At 43.2% G+C, this 16898-nt stretch overlaps 1 protein-coding gene across 2 annotated transcripts in view; it reads left to right on the top strand.

Annotated features, from left to right (window-relative positions):
• ATP6V0A4 (ATPase H+ transporting V0 subunit a4) overlaps positions 1-16898 on the top strand; it is a 42061-nt gene that overhangs the window by 13250 nt on the left and 11913 nt on the right. For both annotated transcript variants that reach the window (XM_032221530.1, XM_032221531.1), the window contains exons 8-14: positions 1309-1402; positions 2314-2526; positions 5396-5546; positions 8935-9074; positions 10188-10345; positions 14060-14153; positions 16111-16229. In XM_032221530.1, coding sequence (XP_032077421.1) covers positions 1309-1402; positions 2314-2526; positions 5396-5546; positions 8935-9074; positions 10188-10345; positions 14060-14153; positions 16111-16229 — 969 coding nt within the window. The remainder of the gene's footprint in view (positions 1-1308; positions 1403-2313; positions 2527-5395; positions 5547-8934; positions 9075-10187; positions 10346-14059; positions 14154-16110; positions 16230-16898) is intronic.

Here is a 16898-nt window from a genome sequence, read left to right as displayed (position 1 = left end):
TAGTAATGGAAAGTCCAGTCATTATGTACAGCATTGGAACAAATCAATTTGGCTATTAAAATCATCTACTCTAGAAATTATGTAAAAATAGATCTTAAACTCAAGTGGTCTCTGCAGCCACTGGTGACATTATGACTTTTCTGCCTTGCTCTCTCTTCTGGCCCACAGTTCCTGAAAAATAATAATGTTAATTAAAATATTCAGACTTTCCCTTTCAATACACGTTATGGGGAAAGGTCGACAGGGAGATGGAACTTAAAGTGTAAATACAACCTCTTATCCCAGAACTTGACTTCACCAAGAGCAAAAGGGTAGTGAGGGAAGTAAAATATGCCTGCTTGTGAGTTAAATATGCTCAGAACACATAGTTTCCAAACAGGAGTGGGCTTCAAAAATTTTAACAAGGGGTTTTCTGCCCAGTGGGCATGACCTAGTCAGCCTCGTGGACCGTGTGTGTGTGTGTGTGTGTGTGTGTGTGTGTGTGTGTGTGTGTGTTGGTTTTTCCCTCCCCAGGCTCCAGAGGCTTTCCTCAAGTCTCTGCGAGGGTGAAAATGGCCTCCCCAGGCTGGAGGCCCTCTGGAGGCCAGAAATGGGCCAGAAATGGACTTCCCAAACTTATGGTAGGCCTGTTTTATGCCCTCCCCAAGCCTCCGTGCACACCCTGCATTTACCTGCATCCAAAATGGGGACTCCTGGCAGGTGAGAGGCAGGGCCAACCAGTAGTGGGATTTGGGGGTTGCACAGAACTGCACAGAATCTTAACTAGAGATTCTCCCGAGCAGCCCTGATTTCAAAAGTTTATACCATAGAAACCTGGTATATTTGTTCATTACAGATGAGAGACTAATGGGGTGGACAATTTGCAGAATCAATAAAAATGAAAAGTCTAGCAAAAGCAAAACACTTTATTGATTCTAATAACACTCCCAATAGAATATCCCCCATCGCCTGGGAGCCCCACAGAGAAAGCCTTCTTCTGCATGGCAGGTAGATGAGTCTTTGAGAAGCATGACTCCAAAACACTTCTCCTAATGAACATAATGGCTTGATAAGCTCCTAATAGCCCTTAAGTCATTTAGCTAGTCAAGTCTTAAGCCATTCAAGATTTACTTTAGAAAGCAATTTTATCTTAAATTGTCCATTAAGCAGTTGGAAACCAATGTAGAACTTCCATGGTATCTGTATACCTGGTACTGGTTCAAAATCTAGCTACTGCCTTTTTAAAAACAATTACAACTTTGATACCTTTATTGTAAAGTGCATTTCAGCGGATACAGTGGCTGCAACCTGGTATTGTCTCTTCATTAGGTTCCGTGCCACTGTATATCCCTGTCCCGAATCAGCCGGAGAACGCCGAGAAATGGCTGCTGGCGTCAACACAAGGATTGAAGATCTCAACACAGTATGTAGTCTTTAGCTTTGCTTGGAGTAATATCAGAGGTGGTATTCTACTGGTTCAGACGTAGCAGAAGTCGTGGGTGGCCATGCCCAGCTGCCCCTGCTCTACGGCATCCCATTTAGGCCCCTTTTTCACCAAAAGTGCATGTGTGTAAGGCTGTGTGCATGCACGGAGGTGGCGCGTGTGAGCGAAGTGACCGCGTGCGCATGCACTCATACTTGTGAACCGGTAGGGAAGTAAGTAAATACCACTCCTTAGTAAGATGGAGTGTGCCTTAGGTCAGCATGTGCCAATCCTTAGCAGCTGTTGGAGCTCTGGCAGAAGTGGACAGTATGTAGTTCAGATATGTGTCCTAGCATCCTTCTTATGGTGCCAGTCAGCAAGCAGTTGGGTCTAGAGACCATCCACTGTGTTTCTTATAAGGCTTCAGAGCCACATCACTTAGGGTGCTATGGGAGATTTAAATGGCAGCTGATAATAAAAATAAAGCACCACTGCGGTTGCCATCAGGACTAATAGCAGATAGAACAATAGGTGGGCATAGTGTAGAAGCTGCTGATATGGGATGGGAGTGAAATGTAAGAAGCTGGAGAATTAGTCAAATGGTCCCAATAATGGGGTAGAGCAGTAGTGTCAAACTGGCAACCCGCAAGCCAGGTGCATCATGCATAGGCCACGCCCACACCAGCTCCGCAAAGGGAAAACGTCATGGCAACATGACACCCGTGGGGTAGAGCAAATATAAACTATGAATCTAAGCCAGTTCTTTCATCATACACATGTGTCTGTCTGTAACTGCCAGAATTTCTCAACCAGGAAGGGCATTCTGCAGGCTGGCTGGGGAATTTTAATAGGGTAGTTGTAGCCCATACGTTTGTTGAGTTCCTAATCTAAACTTTTGCCCCTACTTACAGGTAATCATCCAAACTGACTCCCATCGACAGGGGCTATTGAAGGAAGCATCTGCGAACCTGTGGGTCTGGGGAGTCAAAGTGAAGAAAATGAAAGCCATCTACCACATCTTGAATTCTTGCAACATTGATGTCACTCAACAGTGTGTCATTGCAGAGATCTGGTTCCCTGTGGTAGATACCCAGAGGATAAAAGTAGCACTAAATCAAGGAATGGTAAGGAGAATTCTGTCATTTTTAGCAAACAATATTTACTCAACTGAGTGCCCTGAATCTGTGGCAGGGTACTTACTTTGCCTGCAGAAACTAGAGAAAATTTCTAATAATGAATTATTACTAGGTCAGTAATCGAGAAAACAATACTGTCATCAAGGAACTACCAAGAAGAAAACCACATCTAACAGTAAACAATAACAGAGTTGGAAGGGACCTTGGAAGTCATCTAGTCCAACACCCTGCTCGGACAGGAGACCTCTACTAGGGATTCAAACCCACAAACTGCCAACCTTTCTAATTGACAAGCTCAGTGTCTTAGCCACTGAGCCACTTAGTCACAAAGGAAGTTTAACAGAGTTGGAAGGGACCTTGCAGGTTATCTAGTCCAACCCCCTGCCCATCTGCCTCTACCTAGGATTGAACTCACAACCTCCTGATTGTGAGGGGAGAGCTCCACCTCTCCACCAAAGCTGGCAAGGCAAGCTCCTGTATATAAACTGGGAGCAAACCCCACACCCTCCAACACTGAAGATATTCCCTTGTTGGATAAGGAAGCAAACAATCAATCTCAGAGAGCACCAAGGAATCCACAATTCAACCCCAACTAATATATCCTCTTCTATTGGAAAAAGGACTGGTGGTTGTTGAAATACTGCAGAAAGTAAGGAAAATGACCTTAATGGAGTTATGTAAGCTCTGTTAAGCAATTCAACAAAGGGGTGACAAATAGTCCACAAGAGAGTGATGATAATATACCTCCAGATACCTCCTAATTCACAGGTGTATAAGAAGGAGGAATAGGTACAGCACAGACAGACTTGCAAGATTCTGTTGTTACATCCAAATTTAGTAAATATACTTTTAACCGTTTTGTGGAGTTGATTTCCAGATCTGGCCTGCTTGGACAGATAATTTATCCCAATACACCACATTATTTTTTTCATGACGCAGAATAAGGGAGGATCCCCTGGTACTCAACTTCTTGTCTCTGTTGGAAGTAGAAACGCTACTGATGTATACATTTTGCTGTGTACTTAAAAGGGTTCAAGCTGGAATAACTAAATCTGGAATGAATGAATGAATGAATGAATGAATGAATGGTGTTATCTGTGCTAATTAATACAGTATTGTTTTCAGGGGCTCTAGAAAGTCTCTTTTTTATATAAATATAAGTATTCTAGATTGTTGTTATAAGTCTACTGCTGTGTTTAGCTTTTGTCTGTTTATTTTATTCATTATTTATTTTATTTCATCAAGCATGAATTAGAGAACAGATATAAGTACTGTATAAACATGATTATGAATACATGACTATGAATATGTGAAATGGATACGATAACAAGGGAATATTAGGACAGGGACTGGGGCTGGTGTGCTTATGCACACCCCTTAAAGACCTTTTAGGAATGGGGTGAGGTCGACGGTAGATAGTGTAAGGTTTTAGGGCTTTGCAGAAGAAACCACAGAGTCAGGTAGAGCATTCCAGGCATTGACCACTCATATTTTCTGCAATCAAGTTTGGAGCGGTTTGCCATAAGTTTGTATCTATTGTGTGCTCGTGTGTTGTTGTGGTTGAAGCCGAAGTATTTATTGACAGGTAGGACATTGTAGCAGATAATTTTACATACTACGCTTAGATCGGATCGAAGACGGTGAAGTTCTAAGTTGTCTAAGCCCAAAATTTCAAGTCTGGTGGTATAAAGTATTCTGTTGTGAGCAGAGGAGTGGTGGGCTCTTCTTGTGAAATATATCTGGACTCGTTCGATTGTATTAATGTCTGATATGCAGTGCGGGTTCCATAAAGATGAGCTGTATTCAAGAATAGGTCTAGCAAAGGTTTTATATGCCCTAGTTTGCAATACAATATTACCAGAGAAGAAGCTTCGCAAGATTAGGTTAACAACTCTTAATGCCTTTTTGGCAATGCTGTTACACTGAGCTCTGGCACTTCGATCATTAGAAATGAATACTCCCAGGTCCTTGTCAGAGTGGGGATTGTCTACGAGGTCATATCCACCCAGCTTGTATTTTGTGTTCTGATTTTTTTTTTTTTTGCCAATGTGTAAGACAGAGTATTTGTTGGTTGAGATTTGAAGTTGCCAATTGTTTGACCATTCTGACACATAGTCAAAGTCTTTTTGTAGGGTAGCAGCATTGTCGGTGATGTTGAATAGTTTTACATCATCAGCAAAGAGAACACAATTGCTTAGATTATGATTACAAAGGTCATTTATGTAAATTTTATTTCTTTTATGTAAAAGTTATGTGTCTTTCTTTTAGGCTGCTTTTGACCAATTCTGACAATTTTTGATATTTGCTAATGTTTATTCAACATCTAACTAGCTAAATTGCTTGACACGTGAGTGGCTTGTGTATTTGCTTGGCTCTAGATAGAGGGATTCCAAGACAGTGTGTCGGACACAAATTAAACTAGAAATAGCCCGCAGTTGTTTTCCAACAGTGGGAAAGAATCCACAAATTCTCACTGACAGCTCCCTAAAGACTTTTCTTCCCATTATTCTTTGGTAGAGGCTACAGATGTGAGTACAATATACAGCCAATTTTAACACTATACTGTAAGTGTATTTATTTATTTAACTGTTTTGGTAACCTAAGACCCAGTCTGTTGAGATTCTAGGCAGTAGACCAGTGTTTTTCAACCCTTGGCAACTTTAAGCTGTGTGGATTTCAACACTCAGAATTCCCTAGCCAGCATGGTGGCTGAGTAATTCTGGGAGTTGAAGTCCACACAGCTTAAAGTTGCCAAGGGTTGAGAAACCCACTGCAATAGACTAACAGGAACATGGAGTTAGAAGAAACCGTGGATGTACTCACTGCCTAATTCTAATCATTGTTGACTTGATCTCAGGAACGAAGCGGTTCTACAATCAACCCCATCCTGACTGCTATACAAACCAAGTTGGAACCTCCTACCTTTAACCGAACGAATAAATTCACTGCTGGATTCCAGGCCATTGTAGATGCTTATGGTGTTGGGAATTATAGGGAGATTAACCCAGGTATATGGACTCTGGTTTATTTTTGATCCCTTTTTTTTAAGATAGCAGGTTTTCAGTGACTTTATTATTCACTGCTGTTTATTTCTTTTATGCCAAATGTATCCACGTGCTAATGATCATTTGGCACCTTTGGGGTAGATTGTCGACATATTTGGCCTTAGAAGAAAGAGTCAACCTATTCTCCAAAGCACCTGAAGGCAGGGCAAGAAGCAATGGATGGAACTAATCAAGGAGAGAAGCAACCTAGAACTAAGGAGAAATTTCCCGAGAGTTAGGACAATTAATCAGTGGAACAACTTGTCTCCAGAAATTGTGGGTGGTCCAACACTGCAAGTCTTAAAGAAGAGACTGGACAACCCTTTGCCTGGAATAGTATAGGGCCTCCTGATTGAACAGGGGGGTTGGACTAGAAGACCTCCAAGGTCTTTTCCAACTCTGTGGTTCCATTCTATCCTAATGGTTAAGGCAACCAAGCTAGAAAGCAAGAGACCATGAGTTCATGTCCTGCCTTAGCCATGAAAGCCAGGTGGGTGGCCTTGGGCCAATGACTGTCTCTCAGTCCAACCCATCTCCCAGGGTTGTTGTTCTGGAGGGAAATAGAAAGAAGGTGTGTTATGTTATGTTATGTTATTTGTTATGTTGATTTTATTTATATGCCGCCCTTTTCCCCCGAAGGGGACTTAGGGCGGCTCACAGCTCAACAGGGAAGGGGATACAAACAGAATTTAAAACGACATAAAAAACAATGCAAAATTAAAAACACAACAGTCATACCAATTCGAGACGGGGGCAGCAGTTCTTTAGCCCCAGGCCTGTCGGAACAGCCAGGTTTTAAGGGCTTTGCGGAAGGCCTGGAGGGTGGTGAGGGTTCGAATCTCCACGGGGAGTTCATTCCAGAGGGTCGGAGCAGCCACCGAGAAGGCTCTCCTCCGGGTAGTCGCCAGGCGACATTGGCCGGTGGATGGAATTCGGAGGAGGCCTAATCTGTGGGATCTAATCGGTCTAGTGGAGGTAATTGGCAGCAGGCGGTCTCTCAAGTACCCAGGTCCAATACCATGAAGGGCTTTATAAGTGACGACTAGCGCCTTGAAGCGTATCCGGAGACCAATAGGTAGCCAGTGCAGCTTGCGGAGGATAGGTGTTACGTGGGTGAACCGAGGCGCACCCACGATCGCTCGCGCGGCTGCATTCTGGACAAGTTGAAGTCGCCGAATGCTCTTCAAGGGCTGCCCCATGTAGAGCATGTTGCAGTAGTCCAGTGTTGGATATGTTTGCTGCCTTGAGTTGTTTGTAAAAATAATAAAGGTAGGAAATAAACAATAAACAAACAAAATATTGCCACCTAAAATACTGCTTCTCTTACAATATACATCCAATATATATCACAGGTAGAACTCAGAGCTAGCCTAGATGAAATTCAGAATAAAGCATTGAAACTTTACATCTTTAAAGGTCACTATAAATAACCAATATAGGAATAGACTGCCTGGAAACATATAAAGGATTTTTTTGGTCTTTTTTGTTTCTATAATTGTCAGAGGCGAGGGGTTTTTTTTAATATAGATTTTTGAGGATTAAATTTTTTAAAAGATTGAGAAGTTTTGATCTAAAAAGAGACACATCCATAAACTTATTAGGTCCAGATCATAAAATTATACAATGTTTTATCTAAAAACATTCAATTCCAGATATTCAGTACAATTGGCCATGTTCTATTTTACAGAAGTTAATTATAATTGCCACTTATAATTCATTCTCTACTTGGGGTACTTCAACTCAAAAGAAAACATGCTTTTAAATTAGCAGCCTTTCATTATTTTATAATTTATAATTTTAAAATTATAATTTATAATTTTATATATATGTGTGTGGAAAACAAGCATAATATACTGTGTAACAGTGCCATCTGTTGATTCCAACTTAGAAGGCATGTTTTAAAATTTTCATTGAAACCCAGTGCATTAGTTTCTGTTCAAGCTTTGGTTTAAAGAGGGGTTGGTCCTTACTTAAGATAGCAGGTTTATCTCTGATTCCCAATTGTAGTCAAATATGTACCTTCTGGCATCGATAGATAAGGAAAACGTTGAAAAGTGTCCATTGCTTCTCAGAAATTTGGGAAACAGACTTTCAGTGTCTGGTAAAAAGATTCTTCGATCCATACGTTGAATTTGGAGGCTCCAAAAATTCCTTACCACTCAAAAAAAAACCAAAGTTGTTTGTAAACTGGTTTAGAATCCCTTGCTTTTTTTGGGGGGGGGGGGTGTCTGGAAATAAATTTTGTCCCTTCCACTAAATTAGTTGAGCAGAGAAATGTGTTTTTTTTAATTCCTAACTCTTCTGGAGTAATCCTTAACAGCAAGACTAGGCAGTCGGTGCCTCCAACTAAACTGGATTTCAGTTCTCCTAATTTCCAACTACAGAAACCAATATCCCAAAGGTGCTTTTTCAAGAGGCACCTGGACTTTCTGGTTTTTCTTTGAAGATGTTTCACTTCAAAGAAAAACCAGAAACTCCAGTTGCCTCTTGAAAAAGCATCTTTGGAACAACCATGACCTGGATGACTGAGAATCTCTGTAGACATTTACAGAAACAATGATTTTTCAGATTAAATCAAACTTGTGTATTAGGTAAGGAGTTGGCCTAGAAATCAGGAGGCTATAATGTCTACTCCAGAGGTGGTATTCAGCAGGTTCTGACCAGTTCTGGAGAACTGGTAGCGGAAATTTTGAGTAGTTTGGAGAACCGGTAAATATCACCTCTACCTGGCCCTACCCCCATCTATTCTCTGCCTCCAGAGTCCCAGCTGATCACGAGGAAGTGGGGATTTTGCAGTAACCTTCCCCTGCCACGCCCACCAAGCCACGCCCACAGAACGGGTAGTAAAAGAATTTGAATCCTACCACTGGTCTAGTCCCACCTTAGGCATGAAAAACCTGATGAGTGAACTTGGTCCAGTCACTCTCTCTCAATCCAACTCACTTCATGAGGTGCTTGTTGTGAGGAAATTGGGAGGAGGAAGGAGTATCAATACGTTATCCAATTTGAGTTGTATATGACAAAAAAAAGGGCAGGATAACAATTACAAAAATTAGAGGCATCCATTTTTTTAAATGTTCTCTCACTGAAACATAAATTGATTTGCAATGTGTACCGTGTTTCCCCGATATAAGCACTTGGCCTTATTTTCGGGGAGGTCTTATTATTTTTGAGGAGGTGGTGAGCGTGATCACCTCATGGCTGTTGCTGTGTTGCAATATTTTCAGGGAGGGCTTATTTTAGTGCATGCGCTCAAATGCCTGATTGGGCTTATTAACTGGGGAGGTCTTATTTTCGGGAAAACAGGGTACATGTTTAACAAGTGATGTGACAGATTTTTTCTTTCCTACAGCTCCCTTCACTATCATTACTTTCCCTTTTTTGTTTGCGGTGATGTTTGGCGATTGTGGTCATGGTACAGTTATGCTGGCTTTTGCGCTGTGGATGATCAGCAATGAAAAGTACTTTTTAGCTCAGAAAAATGACAGTGAGGTAGGTGACTTAAGATGGTATCTCACGGCTCACAGCAAGCAGCACTCAAAGTGTCTTTTTATTATTATTTATTACCGATATATTCTATTCTACCCAATCTCTGAAATTTGTAGGATAGATTACAAAGTTATTTAAAGCATCAAGTTTCTAAAAATGTATTTAAAATTATTACAGAAAAAATAGTTAAGCAATGAGAGGAAAATGATCAACCAGTTATCGACGGTTATCAACCAGTTGATTTCAAAGGAAAGATATTATTTATTAAATTTATGGGCCACATATCTCACTACCCAAAGTGACTTAAAATACGGGCAATATAAAGCTGAGGACAATCCTCTAGAAATGCTGAGAAATATCTTTACACAGAACTGAAAAGATGTAAAAGGGCCAGTCATACTTCCTGGAGAGGAATTTCATAACCAGAGTCCCATATCTAAGCAGGATTTCTTCTTGGTCACCCATCTTACTTCTCGTGGTGAGAAGAAGGGTCTCTGAAGGTGACTCAGAGGTGGTCTGCTACCAGTTTGCATGGGTTACCTGTAGCTAATGTTATGGCCGGTTCGGAGAACCTTCAAATCCTCTGGCTGGCCCTGCCCACCCCTCCCCTCTCCTCCCAAGAGTCTCCATTTTGGATGCAAGGTAAGTGTAGGGTCTACCTGGAGACTCAGGGAGGGTGGGAAATGGGCCTCCTGGAAGTTCCGGAAAGCTGGAAATGCTCATTTCTGTCCTCCAGAAGGCCTCTGGAGCTCAAGGGAGGAAGTTTTTGCTCTCCTAGAAATTCGAGCAAAGTCTCTGGAGCCTGGTGCAGGAGGCCGACTAAGCCATGCCCACCATGGCCACACCCACCCAGCAACCAGGCAGAGAACCCTTTGCTGAAATGTTTGAAGCCCATCCCTGAGGTGACTCATTTCTTTCCAAAGCAGTAAACAATAGGTAAACAATAGGTGAAGAATTGTCTCTTCAACCTTGTGCCTTCTCAGCTAGCAGGATCAGTATTGGGAATTGATGTCCCACATTTCTAGGAGATGCCAAACAGAGAAGAGTGCCATTAATGAGTTTGCAGTAAACTTTCTTCTTGATCATGCCTTGATTATATATAATATTCTTGTGCAGATTTGGAATATCTTTTTCGGTGGACGCTACTTGATCCTACTCATGAGTATCTTCTCCATTTACACTGGCTTTATTTACAACGACTGCTTCTCCAAATCGTTCAACATATTTGGATCTTCCTGGCATGTCCGCCCCATGTACAACAATGGTGGATGGACGTAAGTGACGCAAACAATGCTTGATCATTGCAGAACGTAGCAGTGGTATGCTCAGTGCGCTCTTTAGTTCCACAATCTCTCCCTGAATTTACCCCTAATGATCTCTAGCGCAACATTTCATATTTCATAAAAGGGTTTAATCAGTGGCTGACTATGATTAAAAGCAAACAGGAAACAGTAATTGCTAGAAACTTCTCTTAGTTTGATTCAGAAAAGGCATGCCTATAAAATATATTTTTTCTGAGCCAATTCTAAGCTTTTGATTCTGTCAAGCTCATAATAGAAGCTAAGTAGATTTCTCAAATTATTCATAACCTCTAACCCTGAAATGCTTTTCTATGGATGTGGTGGTAGGAATTATAGGTCCCCAAGAGATCTCACCATGCTAATATTTAGGCATCTGAAAATTACTTGCATGCTTAATATAATCTCCAGGTCATCTGGTGTCCATATTCAGATGCAATGGAGATTTATTTTACAGGATCTCTAGAATATTCACTTTTAACCACCAAGGTGACAAAAACATATAAATTGAGGCCTACCATGTTGTACCTTCTGCACCTGACTACATCGAGAAACATACTACACCAGGGGTGTCAAACTCAAGGCCCAGGGTTTGGATCTGGCATGCAGGGTGCTTAAATCTGGCCCACTCTAACCCTAGAAGCAGCGAAGGACCAGCCCATGGTGCCTCTGCCACTGAAAACGGAGCTCGGGGGGGGGGGGGCTGCAGGCTGTTTTCACTGGCAGAGGGTTGCAGGAGGCCATCCTAGCTGAAAACCTAGCTCGGAAGCCCGTTTTCACTAGCAAAGTGCTCGGGCCACCACAGGTGCCCCCAACAGTGATGTGGAGCTGACCATGCCCAGCCTCGCCACGCCCCCCCCAACCTCCCCTCCCAAGATCAAACACAACCCTGATGCATCCCTCAGTGAAATCGTGTTTGACACCAGTGTACTACATCTTTTCTTGTAATGAGTTATAGAGAAGAGTTCTTAAAGTTGTCATACTCTAAACTTCATCAACCTCACTTAGGGAATGGCATCAACACAGAACAAAGTAGAATACCGTATATACTCGAGTATAAGCCGACCCGAATATAAGCCGAGGCACCTAATTTTACCCCCAAAAGCTGGAAAAGTTATTGACTCGAGTATAAGCCTAGGGTGGGAAATGCAGCAGCTACCGGTAAATTTCAAAAATAAAAATAGATACCAATAATGTTTTTGAATATTTATTTCCTCCCCTGGAGTGGGGAGGGAATGTGGCTTTCATAGTATCCTTCCCCTGGAGTGGGGAGGAATTGGGGATTTTGCAGTATCCTACCCCTGTAGTGGGGAGGGAATGTGGCTTTCATAGTATCCTATCCCTGGAGTGGGGAGGATTTGGGGGATTTCATAGTATCCTTCCCCTGGAGTGGGGAGGAAATGTGGATTTCATAGTATCCTTCCCCTGGAGTGGGGAGGATTTGGGGGATTTCATAGTATCCTTCCCCTGGAGTGGGGAGGATTTGGGGGATTTCATAGTATCCTACCCCTGGAGTGGGGAGGATTTGGGGGATTTCATAGTATCCTACCCCTGGAATGGGGAGGATTTGGGGGATTTCATAGTATCCTACCCCTGGAGTGGGGAGGATTTGGGGGATTTCATAGTATCCTTCCCCTGGAGTGGGGAGGATTTGGGGGATTTCATAGTATCCTACCCCTGGAGTGGGGAGGATTTGGGGGATTTCATAGTATCCTACCCCTGGAGTGGGGAGGATTTGGGGGATTTCATAGTATCCTTCCCCTGGAGTGGGGAGGATTTGGGGGATTTCATAGTATCCTTCCCCTGGAGTGGGGAGGATTTGGGGGATTTCATAGTATCCTACCCCTGGAGTGGGGAGGATTTGGGGGATTTCATAGTATCCTACCCCTGGAGTGGGGAGGATTTGGGGGATTTCATAGTATCCTACCCCTGGAGTGGGGAGGATTTGGGGGATTTCATAGTATCCTTCCCCTGGAGTGGGGAGGATTTGGGGGATTTCATAGTATCCTACCCCTGGAGTGGGGAGGATTTGGGGGATTTCATAGTATCCTACCCCTGGAGTGGGGAGGATTTGGGGGATTTCATAGTATCCTTCCCCTGGAGTGGGGAGGATTTGGGGGATTTCATAGTATCCTTCCCCTGGAGTGGGGAGGATTTGGGGGATTTCATAGTATCCTACCCCTGGAGTGGGGAGGATTTGGGGGATTTCATAGTATCCTACCCCTGGAGTGGGGAGGATTTGGGGGATTTCATAGTATCCTACCCCTGGAGTGGGGAGGATTTGGGGGATTTCATAGTATCCTTCCCCTGGAGTGGGGAGGAAATGTGGATTTCATAGTATCCTTCCCCTGGAGTGGGGAGGATTTGGGGGATTTCATAGTATCCTACCCCTGGAGTGGGGAGGATTTGGGGGATTTCATAGTATCCTTCCCCTGGAGTGGGGAGGATTTGGGGGATTTCATAGTATACTAAGTCAGAAATAACATTGCTGCGTAGCCAGGAGTGTGTCTCAGTCACTTAAACCTCATACATAAATCATTGTACGAGGCGCTCGACGGCGCCTCTTACCTGCTGCGGGTCCCACCAGGACCGGCCAGAGGCACAGCAAGCTCCGGAACCAGAGCGGGAGCCTCCGCCGCATGGCTCAGCTCCGCCAGGGACGCATCCGGCAAGGGGAAAGCGGGGTCCCCTCTCGCGCAGCGGGTGGAGGGCGCGGGGCGGCGGCAGGGCTGGGCTGCCTCTGGGTCCTGCCTCCCGGAGCCCTGGGGCGGCCGCGGGAGTCCGTGGGCGGCGGGGCTCGCTCGGCTTCCAGCAGGGAGGAGAAGGGGGGCTTCCCGGAGCCACGCGCTCGGCAAGCTCGCCGCTCAACTCAGCGCCAGCGCGCCTTCATCTCCGAGCGCCCAGCGGAAGGGCCAAGCCGCTCGCCTCGGAGCCGCTGGAGCTGGGACGCCGCCTCCGCCGCGGAATTTGCTCCAACTCAGCCGCTCCGGCCCATTGTCAGCCGGCTGGTCCCTGCCTTCCCTCCCCTCCTCTCTCTAGCTTAAAGAGACACCGACTTGCCTCAGCTGGAGGCCGGGCACGGGGAGGAGTTGGCGCCAGCCCGGGGAGGGGGCTGCGAGCGGGCGGGCGGGGGGACGGGAGGTAAAAGGCTGGATGGGTTTGGTTGCCAAACCGAGGCGGCTCGCTCGGGGCTCTTCCCTCTCTCCCCACGGGTGGGCAGCGGCCGGAGTTCCCACAAATGCCGCTCCCCGCATTTTTCTGGACGGGGTCTCGCAGGAAGGAATCCCCTCCTCCTCCAACAGGCAACAGCACTGCCGGATCCAGTTGTAGACTCGAGTATAAGCCGAGCCGGCTTTTTTCAGCCCAAAAAGTGGGCTGAAAAACTCGGCTTATACTCGAGTATATACGGTAGTTTATACAGTAATAGATAATATTGAAGATGTGAAGAGTGACTTTGGGCCCACTGAAGAAAGAGTAAACATGGGATAAGAAAGAATGTACACAAATTATATAAGCTGTTTAGTACAAAAAGTCACATGTAGCCTGAACTGTCTGAATAGAAACTGCACAGCCAAATGTTTTGGGGTTCTGTGTGTTCATATTGTTTTTCTTATGTTATTCATTGTGAGAAAAGGTATCTCACATCCCAGTGACAACCTAATAATTTAACATTTTTCTGTTCATCCACAGGGACGATATTGTTCATGAGAGTGGTGTTCTACAGTTAGATCCAAAAACAAAAGGTGTATATTCTGGAAACCCTTATCCTTTTGGAATTGATCCGGTAATTAGAAATAATTATTTGTCAATTAATAGGAAGAGAGAGATGAGGGGTGAATGGGTGGGACTCCAATTTTGAAGGAAGAAGTCAGCAAAGACAGGGCTCCTTCAAGAGGATTTTAAGAGCCAAGACTGTCTTCACTGTTTTTGTTTTTACTACAGATGTGCAAACAATTAAATTGCTACAGAAAAAGTAGGAAAACGCTTTGTGTATTGACATCTTTTTTGAAAAAATGAACAAAAAAAGTCTAACATTTTTTAACCTCATGTCATGCGGCTTTCTTCCAAAAACTCAATTTAAATGCCCCATTAAAGGTATCTGAAAAAAAGCATGCAAAAAATTAAATAAATCTAAATTAAGCTGCAAGGTCAGGAGGCTTAGCCCTTACAATGCTGGAAATATTCAGTGTTTGTCTTCCAGCCTCCATAAATAGCATTTCTGACATTGGTACCCCTGATTATGGGAAAAAACAAAAGGCTATAAGACGGTGATTGTTAATGTATAATCGTAAGGCCCTGAGGTCCCCCCAGATCCTCTCAGGGGTATGTTAAATCAAAATTATTTACCAGCCTATGCTGAAAAATAATACAATATTAAAGCCCCATCAAACCATCATTAGTGGTAGTAGCAATGAATGCTTCAATTTTAATTTTTGATATGGTAGATATTGATAGATATAACCCATACAACCAAACCACTTTTGGGGTTAGGGTTAGGGTTAACCCTAACCTTCCATAATCTTTAAAAGTGGGATAGGATAGAGAGAAGGGAGAGGAAGGGAGGGAGAGGGAGAGGGAGAGGGAGAGGGAGGGAGGGAGGGAGGGAGGGAGGGAGGGAGAGAGAGAGAGAGAGAGAGAGAGAGAGAGAGAGAGAGAGAGAGAGAGAGAGAGAAAGACAGTCAGTCACAAGATAGCAGTGCAGATGGCCTGCAGATGGCAGCATTCATGGCTTATCATCTTCCAAACTGATTCCAGTATCCATCATAGAATGATAGAGTAGACCTGGCTATGTCTCCTCTTATTATAGAAATAGCCCTGACTACAACACAGATTGTCTTTCAGCTGGTTCATTCTTAAAGATAAAGGTTCCTCTCGCACATATGTGCTAGTTGTTCCTGACTCTAGGGAGCAGTGCTCATCTCCATTTCAAAGCTGAAGAGCCAGCACTGTGGTGAACTTGGGTTGAGATGCATTTTTATTTAAGTAGAATTCATTGGCTTAAAGGTATAAATGAGAAAATCATTAGCCTCTGAAAATGATATTCTCATAGACTTACTCCTAACTTGCTGCTTTTCTCCATGGAGAATATACACAGTTTCATGTTTGTAGCCTACAGAATTCCTGGAAAAGCTGCACTGTTTTTATTGGGGGGGGGGGGGGATTTTTGTTCAAATAGAAGCAGATGTATCTGTGTTGTTATAATAATACAAAAATCTTTAATGTGTTCTTTTTAAACAAACTTATAACAATTGAAGAGGGATGCGGTGGCTCAGTGGCTAAGATGCTGAGCTTGTTGATCAGAAAAGTTGGCAGTTTGGCGGTTCGAATCCCTAGTGCTGCGTAACGGAGTGAGCTCCCACTTGTCCCAGCTTCTGCCAACCTAGCAGTTTGAAAGCATGTAAACATGCAAGTAGAAAATGGGGACCACCTTTGGTGGGAAGGTAAAAGCATTCTGTGTACCTTCGGCATTTAGTCATGCTGGCCAGATGACCACAGAGATGTCTTTGGATAGCGCTGGCTCTTCGGCTTAGAAATGGAGATGAGCACCACCACCTAGAGTCAGGAATGACTAGCACATATGTGCGAGGGGAACTTTTACCTTTAATTAGGTTCCAATTATTCACCCTGATCTTCAGTTCCCTTTCTCCCTGTGTTTCCCCAATGGTAACAAGGAAGCAACTATTTTAGTTTATGATTTCACTTGTCTTTTATTCTTTGCTTTCCTTATCTATTTCTTTCAGATCTGGAATATTGCCATCAATAAGCTAACTTTCTTGAACTCATACAAAATGAAAATGTCTATCATCATGGGAATCGTACACATGGTTTTTGGGGTGGTACTTAGCCTCTTCAATCATATGTAAGTATTAGTGACTTTACAGGTACAGCAAATGTTTGGATGATATTCTATTGTTTCTGTCCCAATCCACTCCATCTAGATGTTAGAGTGATTGACTACTCTTAGTCTTCCACATACTAATCTTTATGTTTCCCTATTCCCTTTTTTAGACTTGTTTTTTTATATATCTAACTATACATACATGCATGCACATACACGCATATACAAAGTTTTCATATTTTTTAGATCCTGATATATATTGTATGGTTTTTAATTGACTGTTGTTAGAATATTCATGACTGGGAGAGACATGGTAACAAGGTTAGTCAATGAATAGGCATAGCAACTAAGTCAGCCAATGGGAGCTTAAACAGATTTGAGTCTGTGCTGAGAATTGAAACTGAAAAAAGACTGATCTCTGTCTGCTCTGAACTCTGAATGAAACTGTTCTCTCCTGCTTGTGTTCTGCTTGTAACTTTTACCACATTGAAAGACTCTACTGTTGGTATTGTACATTTATTCATTTGTTATTATGTATATAAAGAAGTTAAGCAATCCAGCTGAATCAGTTATCTATGTGTGCTTTCTGGATTTGATTTTTCTGCAACTAACTCTGACAACTGTGCCTCATTTTTCTTATGGTAGTCTAAGGAACAAAAATTTGTTTTGTTTTGATTGACTTTCTCTTTT

This window comes from Thamnophis elegans, chromosome 7, assembly GCF_009769535.1.
Source record: "Thamnophis elegans isolate rThaEle1 chromosome 7, rThaEle1.pri, whole genome shotgun sequence".
Taxonomy (NCBI): Eukaryota; Metazoa; Chordata; class Lepidosauria; order Squamata; family Colubridae; genus Thamnophis; species Thamnophis elegans.
The sequence above is the reverse complement of the archived record's forward strand: the minus strand, read 5'-3'. Positions and strand labels throughout refer to the sequence as shown.